At 34.3% G+C, this 13423-nt stretch overlaps 1 protein-coding gene across 5 annotated transcripts in view; it reads right to left on the bottom strand.

The window, feature by feature from the left end:
* Nucleotides 1–13423, bottom strand: part of AP3B1 (adaptor related protein complex 3 subunit beta 1) — a 153228-nt gene that overhangs the window by 108975 nt on the left and 30830 nt on the right. For all 5 annotated transcript variants that reach the window (XR_005255446.1, XR_005255447.1, XM_038125180.1 and 2 more), the window contains exons 6-7: nt 12788–12854; nt 4402–4581 (exon numbers count right to left, since the gene is read on the bottom strand). Coding sequence is in view for 3 of the 5 variants with exons in the window: in XM_038125180.1 (XP_037981108.1) it covers nt 4402–4581; nt 12788–12854 (247 nt within the window). In the remaining 2 variants the exon portion in view is untranslated. The remainder of the gene's footprint in view (nt 1–4401; nt 4582–12787; nt 12855–13423) is intronic.

Below are 13423 nucleotides of genomic sequence, written 5' to 3'. Positions count from 1 at the left end.
GCTCTTAGCAGCCACTTTAGAGTCAAGAGAATTCTCTGGTCTCACAATCTTTTAGGGCAGGGGAAAAAATAAAATTTAAAACCCCGCAAGAATATCACCTGTTTTATCTACAAAGAAACTTCACTGAGATGATATGTTAAATAAGTAATACGTACCATGTAATGGTTAATTTTATTCTTAAAGATTGAAAGCTATTCCGAGTATTTCTTAAATATGCATCAATGCCTCCTTACTGCAGAAGAGTATAATAAAACTTGTAGATCCCCTACTGAGTTGGAAAACAAAAGAAGGAAAAGGCCTATTCAGGCTGATAAATTATTATATACACACAAAATACTTTTAAAGTATTTTAATGTGTTTCATTCTTACGGCTTTATCTAAGTACCCTAGTCAACTGGAAGCTATTACCCTGAATACACCCCTCACTTTTGTTCTCAGCTTCTAAGCAGAGGATTTAAAAGTTTTATTAAGCTCTTCAGTAAACCAGCAGAACTGATGCAGGATGCTCATCACTGTTAACAAATTCTACAAAAGCAAAGGATAGACATTATTTTCTGAAGCTTTATCATTCACAATTACAGTTGCCTCAATGCATACCCCAACGCAGAGAACAACAAAAAAAATGAGACATCTAAAGCAGTTTTAGATACTGCTCAGCTGTCTGAAGCAGCCATTAGACACCAAATTCCATCACACAAAACCATGACCTTTATGGCAGACACTAAGAACTCATAACTAAAAGACACTGAGAAAGTACTGCAAGAGCAGGAAACATAAACATTTAACAAGAGACAAAGAGATCACAGAAAAGCTGAGGTCAGAAGCAACCTCAATATTTTGCCAGAACAATCAAGCAAAATAAATATTTTCAATCTGTTTCTTCCTGTAATTACTAAGAGCTGGGCTACTTTCCATAATTTATGCCTTTTAGATACATAGACATTCAAATACTTCATGCTTTTCTCACAGAAGTCCTTATTCTTTCAGATTGTTTTCTTCATGTTTAATTTCCCTTTCCATCCCTCCCAGCCCAACAATTATGCCGAATTCTGAGCACTTTAAATTGAGCAATACTTCAATAAATAATCCTAAAATGTAAGCCTGAGACATGATTCCTATAAGTACTTATCAGGAACTTTGTAATGACTGAAGCCCATTATCAATCTGAATTCACCATTCGTTCCCTTACTGAACACCAAAAGAGTTTATTTATGTAATCTTCAATTGTCTGAAATGAAGCTGAATGGCCCTGAGAGGCACAGTTGTTTTGCAAGACTGCAGCTCCTAGCTCCATCTTGCTCTATACAAAGAGTGTTGAAACTTCTGATCAAGTCTCCAGCTTTCAGAAGCTGCCCTCCCAGATGCCACACAAGTTTGGTGGTAACTCTGCGTACCAGGACAGCTGAAGTAGTTTCTACCTCCTGCGATCCTCATCTCCTTGCAGAAACGGGGATGGCAGAACAGCTTGAAAACCAGTTCCTGAACTGCTAGACTGCCACTCAACGTATTCCTGAAAACTACCAAAAATATTATTTTACCTATCTTTATGTATTAGACTGCAAGCTGTTATGGTTCAGGAGGTATTTACAAACAGCTTGGCAGTCCCAACAACTTCTGCAACAAGGGCAGGACAAAGCATTTAAGCTGAAATGCATCATAGTTTTATCTGCTATCAAGTATTTTACTTCCCAGAAAACCTGGAATTTTTCTTAGCTGGTTTTAGTCCCAAGCAGGTATTTTTACTCCAGATTATGAGTGTCTTGTCTCATTTCAGCTAACACATGTTAAAACAGAATACATACAGTTCATATAGAAAAAAGGTTATTCTGAAACTGCTATTTGCATGTAACTACCCAAAGAGCACCCCCAAGTATTTTAAGACAAATAGGATAAACCAAGGACATTCTTCCTTACTTCATTCACAATTAGAATTAAAAATTATATGCTTCAAGAAAAGCTAGAAATAGGAATAAAAAGCTAAGTATTCTTGGTTAATGGGTAATTGCAACAATTTTAAGCATTGCTTAAAAAAAAGATCTTTCTCCATAACTGGTAAGTATTCAAAATTTTTTTAGATTTCTAAATGCTCAAGAAATCAGTTCCAAACACTACACCACTACTTGTTAGGAATTAGCTTAACTTAAACAAAAGCAACATATGCTCCTCAAAAAGTGAAGGAAATTTTACTGAATAAAAATGCAAATATGCATTTTAGCAGCCTTGAATTTATTAATCTGATAGGTTTAATTTCCATTTTCCTGCATCAGCTTTATTTATAAAGTGTCGTGCCCTATGAATATGCTGTTATTTTCTATAGTCAAGCACCCTCTTAACAAATCTTCTCATTAATATGTAAATTTAAAATAAATCAGTCTTCTCCCTGACAGCGCCATGAATTCCTAGTGCACTGTATAATCGGCTTTGACTTGGCATCCACTATTTATCATCAAAGATGTCAGTTAGAAAAATTATGGAAAATGCACTGCAATTGATATGACTGCAATCTACTTTGTCAACACTTAATTGTTCCTCAAATCATACATTTACATATAAACAGCCTAAATACTGATCCATAATGATGCAAATAAACTAAATTAAAAATCTCTTCTACTGTACAAGATAGCCTGTTGTATGATGAGTTCATTTAAGAACATATTGACAAAGGCATGCATTTCAACTAGCACTACAAAAAAAAAAATCTGCTAATTAAATTGCTGAGTAGGCAGACAAACTAAATTTTATACTGAAGATCTTGAAAGTGAAAACAAAGTGTAATTAACACTATACTACTGATGACTAATTTAAGGTTGGCACGGGCAGTATTTTCACACAAATCCGTCACTCCTAGAGCAGAGGCCACAGCAGCAACTGTGATCCATCCAGTTTCAGTGAAAAAAGATTTAGAGAAACCAAATCCCATCAAGAACTCCAGCCTCTCAATCGAAGACAGGAGGTCATCCTCCTCTTCAACTTTGCTTTTGTCCAATTACAGACTAAAACTGGCTGAAAGATAATTTGGGACTGTAGCTTAAGGTAAAGCAGATTATCAATTTTGATTGTCTCTAAATGTCAGACAGAAGAATGCAAGTTGCCTTCTTCCAATAATCAACATGTAATTAACACTGCCTCAAGGACATTAGGAAAACATATAACTTAAACGTCTTATTATCCAAAAATACTTTCCTTATTTTAAGCAATGTTATGGGAAGATGTATTCTCACAACCAATTTACTTTTCATAAAAAAGGAAAAAAGGGTGTTTCAGAATCTAACTAGCAGCCCATAAATATGATTCTAGTTCAGACTTTTTTGATATATTCATTATAATCCCTCTTTTTAAAGAAGTTAATATAATCATAAACTAAATCAGTCTGAACTGTTTGTCCAAATATATCTCCATATAATTATTTTCACACAATAAATTACACATTTAATAACATAGAATGGCTCTGCATTTCCATTTTTTTTCCAGGCAAAGGATATTAAAACACAGTTAAAAAGAACTCAGTGATAGAACAATAATAACCCTATTCCGATGCTGAAAAAAGGAATCTTCAAAAAATTGTTAATGTGCTACTTATGACAATAATCTGCACTAAAATGTGCATTTTTAAACATTAATGAGTTTCCAATTAAAAGGTAAAACTTAACACTAGTAACATCCCCAAGCCTGTAATAAACACAACCAACCAGACTTTTAGAGCATTTTTTAACAGTTCTTTCCAGAAGTAATCTTTTCATTTAAATTGTTATTCACAGTTAGATCTCTATTGAAACAAGGTTAACAGCATACATTTCTTGAGCTGTGCCCTTCTTACAGTAAGAAGTGACAGAATTTGTGTCTTGAATAACCTGTTTTGATAAATTTTTAAAGGTATTCTCATATTTACACAATATAAACAAAAATAACCACCTCATTTTTTACATTTTACATTTTAAATACATATGTTCAAGTCTTCACACAGTGCCTCAGCACATTAACAAAGCCTAAACAAGTAGTGTAATGTTTGTTATGCAGTGATACTGGGTATCTGCAATATAAGTAGAGTCTACCCACTTTCAGGACAGAACGGCAAATGTTTCTGATTTTGACTCACATAAAATTGTCTAAAGCAAAAAGCAACATGGCTCAAAGAACCACAGAAAAAGGAATCTCTCTGCTACCCACAGATGTGGCATGGGTAAATAAGAAAAGGTTATACCCTGGAAGGAGAATTCTCAGGCTCTGAAGAAAGGTAGATGCCTTGTGTTAGTGAAATTTTAGAGAGCTGACTTAAGTATTTGATCTCTGCTTTTACTAAAGTCTCCATAGAAATGCATCTTAAAAGACTAAGTAAATCCAACAACGGAAATAATTCATAATGCAGGCTCACAACAGTAATTTAAGAAGTCACAAACTTACCTTCCATGGACTTAAAAACTGAGTACGCGCATACCGAGTTAACATGTGGATTATAACAACTTGACCCCACTCTTCCACATCAACCAGCAAGTTACAGAGCTTTCGGTAGTTCTTGTGAATCAGATCTATTCTATCTGGACACACTTCCTCAAATGCCATCACCACACTCCCAGCTACCAGCTAGAAAACAAAATATAATCCAGAAGGTCAGTATTAGGTATACAGTTAGACCACAAGTGAGAATCAGAACTAATACTAGCAATTATCAGCAATTTCAAATTATTTCTATTCAGCAAAACCAAACAAAACAACAAGAACAACAAAAAAGTAAACCCACAGAAACTGTATCTTATTTAAACTAGAACTGGGGTAAGGTTATTAGAACAGAGAAAACACTTGCTGTTTCTATTGCAGACATAAATCTTAGCTCCCAGCCCTGAAGACATAGTGCAATGTAAGCACAATTTTTTTTTTTTTTACAGATTCAACTTCCAAATAAATTAACAGAGAACTTGCAATTAACTCAGAAGTAACAGGAAACAAGATGTAGTAAAACATGTGCCCAGCAATATCTTTTGGGATTCTATCAACACTGGCCTTCTCAAAGTAAAGAAAAACTGAGCCAAGTTCCCTGGGCATTACTGGAATTCAAACTTCTCTCTCAATATGGCAAAATTAACCATCACAAAAATTTTATATTTAGAGTTTCATGAACACACTCCTCCCCCCCATACCCCCCAAATAATTTCTGCATGTCGTTCAGCACTTCCGCAACAGTTACATAATTGAAGGAAGGCATAATTTATATCTTGCCATGTTGTCACACAATTTTTTGCCTTCATAAGAAACATCTCTTTATTACTGCAAAAATATCATCATGCTATGACTACAAAACAGCTTTGTTTTTATGAGAAAATTAAATACATTATCACCATTCTAACACCTCAAGGATTACTGAAACCTTCTGCCTGGGTATTTTGTTCTAAAATAATGGAGTTCCAGTTAAAATTCTGTCAGCAGGTTACTTTAACTGCAAGAAAAGATCAAAAGCTGACCATGCCTTATGAGGACATAGAATTGTGTGCCTAAGATTAGTGTTCTTTCTCTTCTAATTGCTTTAATTAAGATTGGTTTTGTGTCAGAGTATATGTTAAGTCAAATAACTAAAATGATGATACTTTATATGAAGCAGCTGATATGTATGCAGTTAGCATGCATGCAGTATAGCCTTCTGGCAGCAAATTAATGTCATATTCTATCCGAGCACTAGGGATCTGCATTTCAACCTCTATAATTTCCCCAATGACTTAAAGTAAGCAATTAAAGAGAAGTGCAGTTTCTTGAAACGGTACTTTTTGAGAAATATTAAATACAATGATATTCATATGTTACATTTTTCTCCCTGTATTTGGCTGACGTGGTTTATTAGTATGCGCTCAACGCTACAATTGAAAGAAAACAGCTCAGAAGATAGTCTTGCTATTATGCTAAACAAGTCTCAGGCTCTGGGGGGATTTTATGAATTATGAATAAGAATAAACGTGAAGTTGCATTTATTGTCTCCAGCCTCATCCACATACTGGTACCTGCTGGTCCGAACAAGAATGCAACTCATTTCAGAGAACAAAATCTGATTATTTGATAGAGCTAAATACACTTTACATCCAAAATAATTTGCTGTATCATAAAAACCAAAAGCTCTTCTTTATCTGTTGTTGTACTAAACTTTCTTCTTAATAATGTGCTGCATCAGTAACCTATTTATAATTAAAAACTGTGGAGAGTTGATGCTAAGGTGGGTGTTCAAAGCCCAGCAGAAAGCAGTGGTTAATCCCAGACGTGTCCTGAGCAGGTGTTCATTTAGGCCACAGAAACTGTGAAGCTTTCCCACTGGAAAAGTGCAAAGTCCTTTTATCAGAAAGCAGAACTCTGAACTACAGTTCAGGTCAGCTTGCAGAGGACAATATGACAGACTTGATGTTTTAGAAGAAAGAGATAATATTTTAAAACCACACAGAGACTTTTTGTAGGTTACTGTTTCATATCCAAGACAAGAGAGATTGACACATATCAGTTTATGACTATCAGAATAGTCACAGTCTAATGGTTAAAAATACCCTTTTAAGGTTCAGAGGTGAAGGTTGACACAAATTTCCAACAGTAATTCTAAAGAGAGCACCCTTGCCTTTTATCACTAGTAGTTCAGTACACACATTTTGCTGTATTTCTTTTTCATTTGGGTATGATTTAGCTTGAAAGCTGACAAAAAATACATATAGCACTAATTCAGATAACTGAAAACTGAGAATACATCCTATAAACACTGCTGGCTTTTTAAAAGCTCAGTTACTATGAATAAAACACAACAACTTAATACAAAGAAAGAGTCAAAGTGGAATACAGGAATTCAAAACAATTACTTATTTCAAATTACATCTATCTCCTACTCAAGTTTACGATGACCATGCTATCACTTGTGAACACTTAAAAGACATTAGTAAAAACATTGAACTTATGCTATGAAATGCAAGAGGTGGACAAACAAGCATTTTATTCCTGTGGCAAGTCCCTAGATTTATAAGTTAATATAGGAATTGCCCTTCATCATGACATTATTAAGATCATGCCTCTCTGCCCATTATTGTATTTTCTAAAATTTGGCTTTTCATTTGAATGGGAAAAAAAATAAAGTAAGAACATGACAAACTGAAAATGCACTGGTAACAAGCAGATTTCTCTGAGAAAGTTTCCTAAGGCTTTCTTATTAAGAGATTATTTTCTAGCCTACACTGTTTCCCCTATAGTATAATCCTACTATATATCTAAACATTAGTCAACAGCTAATAATCTTTGTTTATTAAATGCTCAACATTCCATAAAAATATTTAAAATCATAACAAAATTATTCAATCAGAATATAAAACCAAAAATATCAGTTTCTAAAAAACAGTCAGTTAATTTCCATCTCACTGTGTCAATAGTAGCTTTTTGTATAAGGAGAAAATATAAATCATTCCAACAAAAGTAGAAATGAGCTCATCAAATTCAAATACAGCTTTCCATTTATGTATTTTTTATATTAAAGGAATAAACATGGTTCATTTGTCTTCCACTAGATGCCACATTTTTCTGTGCTGTTGCTATGAACTTCAGCCATTAGCTGTGCTCCAAGGTAAACTATATGAACCATCAACAAAAGTGACACCCAATCTATGGAGTTCATATTTTCTCCAGATTATCTATGCTAGTTGACAAGCTGGTAATGAAAAAAATCACACTAAGCAAATGGTTCCTCTAATAACAATAAATTTTCTATAAAATTATGAAGGGTACAAAACGTTTCCTTGCATCTATTTTGTCATGAATTCTAATTAATGCTGTGAAAACCTGAGAGTGCTGGGTCATCACAAGAAGTGCATCGAGGTTTGACTGATAATACATTGCAAGTTGGCCCACGCTGCCACGATTCTTCTCTCTTAAATTAATGGCCAGCCCACCTGCCCTAATCATACAGCCCAAATGATATTTCCCTTCTTATTTCAATTTTCTAGAGGCAAGGAAAGAGGAAAAGATCAGTCATTTATCTTCTAATAGCTGGATAATAGCTCTATCACAACAAAACATCTGCACAAACTCAGTAATTTTTTCCACAAATTTGAAGCATTTACCATCATAAAATCAGTGAGTTAAGGAAAAACACTGTTTTACCCACACATTTGGGTTCTAAACTAAATATTACTTTATCAGTTGAAGACTACTGTTGAGGAGTGCCCAGCCTTCTTTCCCCATTATGCCCAAATGCACTGCTTTAGTGTAAGAGTAAGATCTTCATCACAAAGCCATCACCAATTCCTAGGATGATTTTTTAATCAAGGGAATGTCACTGAGAAAGAATCTGCACTTTGTCTGGTAGCCATGCAGTCTGCAAAAGAAATCTCTATACTCACATATTCGCATCTATACACACATATATGCATAAGGTCTTTTCAGCCCCCAAATGGAGTTAATACAAAGTTGCATGTTATTATTAATAGAAAATTGAAACACCAGAACAAAATAATAAATTCATTATAAAAGAGGTATGTACCCTTACAAAATAAAACCTGATCAAAGCTACAGATGTAAATCAGCAATCAATTTGGGCATTTTTAATATACCCATCATCCATACAACTACATGTCCTGCTTTCCTTTACTGATGAAGTTTTTAATATACTTGGGATACTTTAATTTAGACTGTGGAATTCATGTCACAAGTTCTTTTTGCTTTACAGGTTTGGATAACAAGCATGATTCCTTTACAATGCCAACATGGATTTTATTTTTCTTTAACCTGCTATAACGCAGATATCATTAATGAATTGATTGTAATTGTTGTTTACACAGCATTTACTGTTTACACAGTAAAACACACAGGCTGCTAACTTCACAGTATCTTTTTCTTCCAAAAACTTTTGCAACAAATCTTGCCCTAAACCCTCTGTGTTAAAGCCAGGTTATCACTGAATAGAAAAAAGAGAACTAGAGTGAAGCAATACAGAATCAACTAAAAAGAAAAGGGAACTACTTCACTCTAAAACACCCAGTTATACTTTCACATATGACTAGCCATATTACTTTCAGAGAAAATCATTTTAGCATAGAATACAAGCATGTTCTTATCTTCCCTTCTACATAAAATTGCATCAGCTGCTCAACTACCTAGAATTACTAGAAAAACAAAAGGACCAGGTATTCATGCTCTTGTACCTGCTTATCAAAATGTTAGGTACTTGTAAGGCAAGGGTAAAAACATAACTAGGAGTTTATAAGCCTCAATAATAAAAATACTTGTATCTGTTTAAAATTTAAATACACTTACAAAAAATCACAGATTTATTGATAGACTCTAATTCCTAGTCAGCTACCCTTGAGAGTATGTTAACAATGGCTTGCACTTGATAATTTTGCATTTTAGATTAACCGAGAGCTTGCGTTTTAATTGAATCTTTGTGTTAAGACACTCCAGGAGTAGAGTGATTTTTCATTTATCTCACCTGAAATTTTAATGAAGTGCTGGGTAAAGGTTACATCTCATCTCATTTTCAGTTTTGCTTACCTCAGCTTATATTAAAATTTACTACTGATTGAGACCTAAAAAAATAAACACATCCTATACTGTCTAAAAAGGACTTAATTTTACCATAGTAAAATTACTAAGATCTTCTCCTCCAGATAATGTTGTGCTATTGCAAATGTAAAATTACTCTGGCTAATTAAAATACATTGTGTCCTTTATGTGCAACAAAAACTGCATTAATAACATACAACAGTATGTTTTCTCTGAAAAAAACTCCCTGGTCTACAGAAATTTAGAGGCATCTATACTTACTAGCTATTCTATCTCTAACATAGAGATTATGCCAGTGTATTTCAAAAATCCCGCTTGAGGTCAAATAGCTATGGAAAATAAACAGATTTTGAGTAAAAGTTTACTTCTCAATAAAGTGCAGTGTCAAATATCACTTGAATAATATTAGACTGTTATATACCTAGTTAATGTTACTAATTACATTCTCCCTTCAAACATGGATTAAAAAAAATCAAACTGATTAAAAGAAAAATATCTTAAAAAAATATAATCAAAATAACCAATAATCAATCAATAGTGGATTATTTCAGATCCAGTAGTTAACATACAACATATTATGGCTTATCTGAGAATTATCAGCCCTTAAGTACATAGAAGTGCCAAAAGTAACTTCTCATTTCCATCAAGTGAAAAAAAGTGGAAAACTAGGGATATTCAACTAAGTCACCAGGACTCTCCCAATCTGATAAAAAAACTATTTAATGAACAAACTGATTTGCTGACATTAGATTTGAGCTAGCAGGAGATGGCAACTAATATTAATGTAACGGAACAGCTCTGCATTTAAGTATAAGGAATCCAAAGATCAGTGTCAAACATTTGTGGTTCTAGTTCCACACTATCACCCTACAGATTCAGGCACCTTGACTATCAGACAACAGGAGCTGCAAAAAGCTGAAACATTCCACTAATCAAATACAGGCACTTCATAATTCTACGACCAAAAGCTGTTGTTTTACAGTTTGGTCCCATTTGAAGAATTCCTATGGCAGCAAATGGACCTAATTTTCTTCAGCCAGACTGCAAAATACTTTCTAAAAGTATTTGTCTTTTTCATGTATGTTGAAGGAGCTTTCTCTTTTAGGCTAAGTGTATGAAGTGAAGCTTCCCTCAAACAACTCAAAAAGATGAATCGAATAAACACATATTTCCCCAGGATGCAGCCTCATTAAGCCTATAAAGTCAACAGCCTAAAACCACATATGTACACACCTGTACTTAAGGACCACCACCTAAAAGCAGCTGCATCTCCTCCAATTTTAAAGGCTGAATCTAGCTACAAATGGCACTCTTGATTTCCCCACTGTGAGCAAATTGCTGTTTTCCAATTAGGGGCAAAGAATAAGCTTATTCAGATTGGAGTGACCTGCTAACAAAACACTTGTGCACTATGCACGTTCTGTTAGTAAATGTGGAAGCTTTCTGGAAACATTCTGTGGTACGTGACAAAAGATAACTACTTAAGATAAAGCTTTGCCACGCTAGAGTAGTCCTTCCAAAGCTATGGAAGATTAAATAGAGACTGATCCATTTTAGAACACCACAAGCTGTGGAGTCTGGGGTGAGAAAGCACACTTAGATGCAGAGAGCCTTAAAGAGAGATCTGTATGTTTTCCTTCTGAAATAATTAGTCTTCATATTAGTTCTCAAAATAGTAAGACTTCTGAAGCTGAGATGTCAGCTCAGACTGGAATCAGGTCTCACTAGCGAATAGGCAAAGAGGGATCAGAGGGAGCAAAAAGCTGTAGCAGTTAACCAAGTATGTGTCCAAACAAACCCAGCAGACCTAAGTCCAGTCTATCATTTTCAGCTACTGCTTCAGCTGGTATCCTTGTAAGTATGGTGTCCAATACACAATGTATGAGCCCAATAGGCAATGAGCCCATTATCTCCCCACAAGTAATTCCAAATTCCAAGGAGATAAAAGATGCAAACCTACTCTATACATTTTTTTGTTAAAGTAAATGTGTAAATGACTAGGCATGGGATAACCATTTACCATATACTATAAGGCCTAGGAAACAGAGTACAAACCCAGGGATTTTACTTTTTTTGGTATTTTTTAGCCCTTTATTCCTCCACTGGTACTAACAACCTAATCCCATATTCACAGACTGCATGTATACCATGAGCATGAACCATGAAATAAAACACATGAAGAACCACTGCAGGTGCAGCTTCACACAAGCTCAAAGGCCTCTGTCAAATCAAGCACAGATGCAGTCAGGAGACCTAACTGATTTACTGTCTGCTGAGCCACTAAGCTCTAACACACCTCTTTCAGTAACCCTTCAGTGGCAGTTACAGGATGTCTTTTAGCCAACAGCACCTTTTATGCTCTGAACACCCGGACTGTGCTGGATACTGTATCCTGGAGGATACAGTCGTAAGGATTCAAAAACACTTGGAAAATAGCAGATGAAGAAAGACACTACCTGGTACCTAGTAAAACTTTCATATAGTCAAAAAGGATTACATTCAATTAATTAGTGATCTGAACAAGAAGAACATGAGAATGTTTTAATTCACAAATCATGTTTCTCTTTGAAATCCAACTATGATTCTTTGGTCAATTGCCTTTCTAGTTCACACGTGGGAAACTTATTTGGAAAATAAAATGAACTAAAGATTGTGAGACATCCAGGAGTACATATGGAAAACCTGTAGCTGTATAGGGCAGGTTAAATACAACAGGAGTGTTAAATTTACAGAAATTATGCCGGAGCTTCTCTTATTTACCAGAATGGAAATGGAGATACTGGCAAGAACAAACAACTGCACAACAAATATTTTTTACCAACTATACACACTGCAAGATAGATGGATATCAACAGGCACACTGTGCACCAGACACAAGCAATTTATTCCTACACTACTACAAACTAACTGAAATTATCAAACTAATTTCCCAATGAAAAAGTGCATATGAAAATTTATAGATAAACACTCACACACTGATTCATATTATTAAATAACTTGGACTTTCAAAATAAAATTTAAAGAAGCATACATAAAACACCTGCTAACAAAAATATTAATTAACAGACTCATGATGCAAGTAAAATTGTATCTTATTAAAGGATAGTCACTATTACAGTTATACTATAAATGCATAAATACACAATGATATTTATGTCTGAAAACATACAAAATCACATTGGCAAAGGTTAAGAAAGTGTATTACTTACTGCTGAAAGACTATCTTGGGAGAAAACTCTATAAAAATATAGGCATATGTCACAAATCTGTTTCTTACCGTACTTCTATCCTTCAAAAGCTTTTCTATCACTTCAATTAACATTTCCTTTTGCTCTGGATCAAGACTAGAAGGAAAAATAAAATTATTTTCACTAATTTGGTCAGACATACCCAAAATTAAAGCAGGTTTAATTTTTGACCTTTAGACACAAACTAGGAACAAAGAACTTTGAAGAAACCACTTCCAGAAAAATCAAGTATTCCAAAGAACACATTGTAAAGAACTTGACTTGTTTTCCAATTAGGGGCAAAGAATAAGCTTATTCAGATTGGAGTGACCTGCTAACAAAGAGTATAGTTAAGAGTAAGTTAAGAGTATAAAATTAAATAAAAAATGTAATTTTATCTTAGATCCTTTATGTGTGTTCTATAGGAAACTTAAACTCATAGAAAAACATTAAGACAGGCTAACCAACATCACAGAGAACTTGACTGAACTTCAGATGTTACATGACAAGGTTCTCACTGGTCTTGCAGATATTAATTTCGGCATGAATATAATTCAGCAATGAATGAACATCAGAACTTTTATTATCTAATTATCAACATAAAGCTTTGAGTAAGACACTTAACCACTTTTAAGTTAACCACTAATTTTAGTCAGAAGTATTGGAATTCAAAAATGTGGACATTG

This window comes from Motacilla alba, chromosome Z (assembly GCF_015832195.1).
Source record: "Motacilla alba alba isolate MOTALB_02 chromosome Z, Motacilla_alba_V1.0_pri, whole genome shotgun sequence".
Lineage (NCBI taxonomy): Eukaryota > Metazoa > Chordata > Aves > Passeriformes > Motacillidae > Motacilla > Motacilla alba.
This window is presented reverse-complemented; position numbering and strand designations above follow the sequence as displayed.